At 33.1% G+C, this 6,464-nt stretch overlaps 2 protein-coding genes across 3 annotated transcripts in view; both read right to left on the reverse strand.

The window, feature by feature from the left end:
- Positions 1 to 2,290, reverse strand: part of LOC107670138 (WD repeat and FYVE domain-containing protein 1-like) — a 12,500-nt gene extending 10,210 nt beyond the window's left edge. The window contains exon 1 of the mRNA XM_016462652.1: positions 2,086 to 2,290. Coding sequence (XP_016318138.1) covers positions 2,086 to 2,222 — 137 coding nt within the window. The 5' untranslated portion in view covers positions 2,223 to 2,290. The remainder of the gene's footprint in view (positions 1 to 2,085) is intronic.
- Positions 2,291 to 4,230: 1,940 nt separating this feature from the next.
- Positions 4,231 to 6,464, reverse strand: part of LOC107670088 (glia-derived nexin-like) — a 13,487-nt gene continuing 11,253 nt past the window's right edge. For both annotated transcript variants that reach the window (XM_016462567.1, XM_016462568.1), the window contains exons 7-9: positions 4,693 to 4,779; positions 4,479 to 4,562; positions 4,231 to 4,369 (exon numbers count right to left, since the gene is read on the reverse strand). In XM_016462567.1, the coding sequence (XP_016318053.1) occupies positions 4,332 to 4,369; positions 4,479 to 4,562; positions 4,693 to 4,779 (209 nt within the window). In that variant the 3' untranslated portion in view covers positions 4,231 to 4,331. The remainder of the gene's footprint in view (positions 4,370 to 4,478; positions 4,563 to 4,692; positions 4,780 to 6,464) is intronic.

The raw sequence follows: 6,464 nt of genomic DNA on the forward strand, positions 1-6,464 counted from the left end.
CGAATCGTCCTTGAAAAAAAAAAAAAAAAAGTAATAAAACATTCAACATGCAAATCAATCCAAATATATAATAATTTTTCATATTATATGAAATACATAGAATTTAATAGAATATAATAAATAATAATAGATTAATAGAATAAAATATATGAAAAATATAAAAAATAATGATTCATAAAAATACAATTAAAAACATTAATATAATATAAAAAATATAATAATATAAAAAAATAACAAAAATAACCCTTTGAAGTGTTATGGTCATGCACAGAAACACACATGTCCCCAGATTTTTTTTTTTATTAAATGTAAGATATTATATGAAATACAGATATAAAAATAATGTTATATTAAAATACAAATAAAAAATAACTAACATAATATAAAAAAGCTAATGAAAATAATCCTCTGAAGTGTGATGGTCATGCACAGAAACACACGTGTCCCCAGAGCAGCTGAAATCTCAATTCCTTCAGTTTCAGTTCCTGCTAAAATCTCAAGCATATCATATTTTGCAAAGTTTGTGCATCTGCTCTCATGTGCCAAACATGTAGGTAATCAGCACACCACCACATATGCATCTCCACTAACACGGTTTTGTCTTGTCCAGAGTTGTTAAAAACGCCTCATCAGCCAGCAGTCTTGCCAAAACCAGAATGTTTCAAATGTAAACAACATTTAGATGCCAAAAAATCCCATCCTTAGAAGCAAAGCGTGTTCATTTACATACACTCTAACTATATGAATGATTCTGACAGCACAAATAAGATCTGATCTTTAAACTGCTCTGAAAAGAAACTCTCTCTTTACCAAAATATCCCCTTTAGATCTGCTTCTCAAACTAATTGAACTCCTGCTAATCTTTAAGCTGCACTTAATGGCCGTCTGAGTTCGATTCTCCTGTTTAGCATTTAAAAAGATGTTTAAATCCTATCTTGAATGGAAGTCACTCTTTTGAAACATTGAGACGAGTCCGTTGAAATGCATGGCGACATCAGACGTGATTTCAAGCCTTGCAGAAACAAAGCAAACACTTATGTGTTCATCCTGAGAGGAACTTAAAGGGGTCATATGATGTTGCTAAAAAGAACATTATTTTGTGTATTTGGTGTAATGAAATGTGTTTATGCGGTTTAAGGTTCAAAAAATTTGCTGGACTTTAAAGCTGGTCTCCCAGCTGATGAATAACCAAAACCCCTCTAAAACCATGAAAAAGACCATTTAACCTCCTTAGACTGGTTTAAGATGCATTCCCAAGCAGTTTTTCCACATAAAAAAAACATGTAAGCAACAAAGCTCCAAATATCATCAATGAGACGATATCCATTATTGTAAACAAGAACACAGGTCCAATTTACTAAGGTAAACCACCTTTTATGCCAAAAAATACCACAGTTACTACAATTTCTGTAATAAATGATAATTGGTCATTGGGATCTCCTTCAAATAGTGTAAGATTATTTTTGATGAATATCAAGCTACCACAACAATAACTACAATAATCCCTAGCTGTAATAAATAATAAATAATAGTATTTTGGCCTGTATACTGATATCACAGTCCAAAGTCTGAGACAAACCACCTAAATAAATTAACACAAGATCTCAAACTGTGTAAAGTTGTAAGAATCAGTGATTTTGATTTGTGGTCACATTGTGAGGAATACCAACCACAGTTTTACTGTAATAACAATAACTGCATGTGGTTTTCTACTAGACTACAAAAAACTAGGATTAACATGGTAATTCATAATAATTCAATAGTTCAAATCTGAAACCAAAACAAAGTTTTAAGCAACAATAAGTGTCAAGTTCAAGTGCTTCCGTTCAAAACATTAAAAAACAAACAGCACCATGATGTTTTGGACTTGTGCTATATAAGTACCCTATAGAAACATGGTAATCTTTTAGTAGCCTACTATAGTACTTATATCACTGTAACCATTGTACTTTTTGTAAGAGAATAAACATGTACGTTCCTAAAGAAATAAACAGCCGAATTAATGAATCAACCAAGTGTTGATTTGAGTGTTGAGAGAGAGTTAATTGTCATGATGTGTTCATGCATGCACCGGCGCGGGTGTACCTGTCCTCGCTGACCGTGATAACTCCATCCTCCTTCGGGATCAGCACCGCCGCGTTCACGCCGTCGCTGTGGCCCTCGATCTTGTTGAGCAGAATGGGTCTGGAGTTCTGGGGCCTCGAGTGGATCTCCGCCGCCATGATTCCCTGGCTGTGTGTGTGCGACGATTCCTCCTCTCGAGTCAGCTGAGCGCTCGGGAAGTTCAACCACAACAGCGCGATATACCGTAACGCTCCGAGAAAACGCGTACGTAAAAAACAAAACAAAACAAAAAAACTGCGTAAAGGCCCGCGGTTTACTCCTGCAACCAAACTACGCTGTATAATTTTATTATTGTGTACAATAAATGATTAATTATATATGAATATATGCCTGTAATAATAATTAAATATTCCTATTAATATATCAACGTCTATTGCATATTTTATTAATATTGTATGAACATTGTGCATTACATGAATGTTGCCAAATTATTATTTTAAGTTCAATTATTTACATTTTATTATATGTGAATATATTTGGCCTAACATTAGTATACATATAACATACATATAGTATAAATGCAATATATTATAGTATAAATGAAAAAAAATATTATAGTATAAAAATATTACAAATATTTTTATGAACCTTTTTTTGCATTCTATATTTAAATACTTTTTAATAATACATTTAATAAATTGGACTTATAGGATGTGCCTGTTAAGGTAAGTATTCATAACAATATGTAGGCCTAACAATATCTGTTGCATATTTGATTAAAATTTTATCAACAATTATTTTCATTATTCTTAGATAACTCTAAATAATGGATGATTGTACATATACATAACCTAACATTAGTGTGTGTGTGTGTATATATAATGAATTTATTAACCTTTTTATCATTTTAATAATTGTGAATGAAATGTGCTATAAGTAAATTGTCTATATCAGTGTTTTTTAAGAAACATTTAATATTAAATAATTTTTCTTATTGGTCTTAATGTAATATAACATTAATCAAACATAAAAAATTTAACTACCAAAGCAGCTAACTTGAATATACTTTATTAAATAAACAACAAATGTTTTCTTAGAGTTAGAAAAAAACAAAGTGAGCCAGTTTAAGTACCTTATTTAATAAAATAAGACTCAATGCAGGAGGATGATTGTACATATACATAACCTAACATTAGTGTGTGTGTGTATATATAATGAATTTATGAACCTTTTTATCATTTTAATAATTGTGAATGAAATGTGCTATAAGTAAATTGTCTATATCAGTGTTTTTTAAGAAACATTTAATATTAAATAATTTTTCTTATTGGTCTTAATGTAATATAACATTAATCAAACATAAAAAATTTAACTACCAAAGCAGCTAACTTGAATATACTTTATTAAATAAACAACAAATGTTTTCTTAGAGTTAGAAAAAAACAAAGTGAGCCAGTTTAAGTACCTTATTTAATAAAATAAGACTCAATGCAGGAAAATACATCATTAATGTGACAAATAAACTGACATTTTATTAAGGACAAAAAAGTTAAACAAAAGTTATCTCAGCATTTAAGTTGCACACATTTTGTGAGAAAGATTTGCTTTAGACAAATTATAAACCATGTATAAAATCTTATAAAATGTTCCTAAAGAATATAAAGATAATAAAGACAAAGTCAAAATGAGGGTAAAAAGACACTTGAGAAATTGAGTGGGTAAAGAACACGGTCCAAGACAAAAGTTTAATATATTTATCCGTGTGCGTGTGTGTGTGTGTGTGTGTGTGTGTGTGTACCTGGTATTTCTCACGTTATGGGGACCAAATGTCCCCACAAGGATAGTAATACTAGTAAATTTTGACCTTGTGGGGACATTTTTGAGGTCCCCATGAGGAAACAAGCTTATAAATCATACAGAATGAGTTTTTTTGAGAAAGTAAAAATGCACAAAGTTTCCTGTAAGGGGTAGGTTTAGGGGTAGGGTTGGTGTAGGGCAATAGCACATACAGTTTGTACAGTATAAAAACCATTACGCCTATGGAATGTCCCCATAAAACATGGAAACACAACATGTGTGTGTGTGTGTGTGTGTGTGTGTGTGTGAGTGTTTGTGTGAGTGAGTGAGTGAGTGAGTGAGTGAGTGAGTGAGTGTGTGAGTGTGTGTGTGAGTGTGTGAGTGTGTGAGTGTGTGAGTGTGTGAGTGTGTGAGAGAGAGAGAGAGAGAGTGAGTGTGGACAGCTGATCGAATCTCCTCTGATCTCTGGCTCAAGGTTTGTTGATCTGGCCAGCAAACAAAATAGTTCCTGAGAAGAGAACGAGATCAGATTTGAGATGCATTTTTAATACGAGGAACATTTTAATATTACAGTTTCGTAAAGCAATAAAAAGCCCATAGACTGGATGTGTGTGCACCTGTGGGATTGTGTCTGATGAGAAACAGGAACGGTCTGTCCACAGTCACCCAAGGAGGAGAAGATCGAGCGTGCAAGATTGCAGCTGAAATGAGAGAGAGAGAGTACAAGCATATTAGGATCATGAGCCCAGATGAAGGGTCTTGCTGGACATCCAATGACTGAGAGTTACTAACAAATGAAAGACAGAGGAATCATGTGACACAGTAACATACTGGTGGCGGCAGAGGCTTTGGTTCCATCCTCATTGACCTCTATCTTGGCTTTCTGAAGTGCTTTGGACACATAGACAGACTCTGAACCTGTTACACACACAAACACACAAGTCTTTACTTACAGCATGTAGCTTTAGCACACAGAAGCTTCATTCATACACTAAACGCATGTCATTACATCAGACTGCCACACGAGGGAAACAGAACAACACACTTCAGACTGCCAGAGCCGCAGGTCTGGTTTCTGATAGTATTTCTCATACGCTATGGACTACATTGCTTACAAAACCTCTTCCTTCCTTCCACTAGTTAATATGAAATAAAAATAATGCTCTGGTAAATCATAATTATAATATCAAAGAGTCACAATTATGGCAATCAAAATGATGTCCTACTAAGTCATAATTATGAGTTAAAAATCAAAATAATGACAAAGTCATAATTATGAAATATTAAATCCTAATTATGAGATAAAAATCTAAATTACAATACACAAGTCCTAGTTATGAGATTTCAAATTGACATAAGTCAAATGACATAAGTTAAAATGATGGCATACAAAGTCATAATTAAAATGTGATATTAAGTCACAATTATGAGATAAACCCATACTTTTGACAAAGTCAAAATGATGACATACTAAACAAATTATGAGATAAAAAGACAGTATGACAGTTCTGATTTTGTCACAAGTCATAATTATGATATAAAACGGCACAATTATGTAGAAAAGCTGTAATTATGAAATACTAAGTCATAAATATGAGATTTACAGCATACTAAGTCATACTTACAAGATAGAAAAGTATTATCACTGGTCAAAATGATGACATACTAAAGATAAAAAGTCATAATTATGAGATAACTAATTATGGCATAAGTCAAAATGATGAGGTAAATCAATTATGATAAAGGTAAGACTATGATACGAAGTCAAAATAATTATATTTAATTATATATTATAATTATTAAAAAGTCAAAATTATGACAAATACATTTAAAATACGGACAAAATGAGTCAAAATTATGCTAAAAATGTCCTAATTGTCATAATTATGTAAAAAATAAATATTTCTAATACATAATTATGACTTCATATCTCATAATGTCAACTTTGTCATAATTACGATTTATCAAACCATAATTTTTTCACTTATGTGGCAGACATGGGCTTCCATAACAGGGAACTTCTGCCTTTGCTAAACTAATTCAGATTTAAGAATTTAAGAGATTCTTAAAGGCACAGTATGTAATTTTCGCCACTAGAGAGCGCGTATTCAAAATAAACAAAAAGACAAAGGCATAGTTTGATGACGCCATGACTGAGTGTGGAATCATGGGAGCTGTCGTCTTCATCCCCACAGCCGATGCAATCCGACGGGACTCGGGGCAGAAATCATGTTCATGGATGAGCTAAGGATTTATTAACAGTAGAATGAAGCAGGGTGAGGGTGGAAGCCGTCGAAGCGAAACGAGGCGCTGAACGAGCGTGACACACGGCTCGAAAGCAGCGGAGCTTTTATTATGCCACAGTCGACCACTTCTGCTCCTTCCGGTCGTGCGTATGTGGGGTAAAGCAGCGCTGTTTTGTCATACTAGATACATTTGAAAGTTCTGCTATAATGCTACTCTGTGCGGTCGTCACCGGTATATTAAAACGTACAACATATTAAAGCGTCTTTGGTGTTTCCATGTTTTCTACAAAACAAAACCGGAAATCGAGGGGTTATGACATCATTGGCAGGCGACACAATGACACTATGGAAACGGTC

This window comes from Sinocyclocheilus anshuiensis, unplaced genomic scaffold (assembly GCF_001515605.1).
Source record: "Sinocyclocheilus anshuiensis isolate Anshui unplaced genomic scaffold, SAMN03320099.WGS_v1.1 scaffold48, whole genome shotgun sequence".
Taxonomy (NCBI): Eukaryota; Metazoa; Chordata; class Actinopteri; order Cypriniformes; family Cyprinidae; genus Sinocyclocheilus; species Sinocyclocheilus anshuiensis.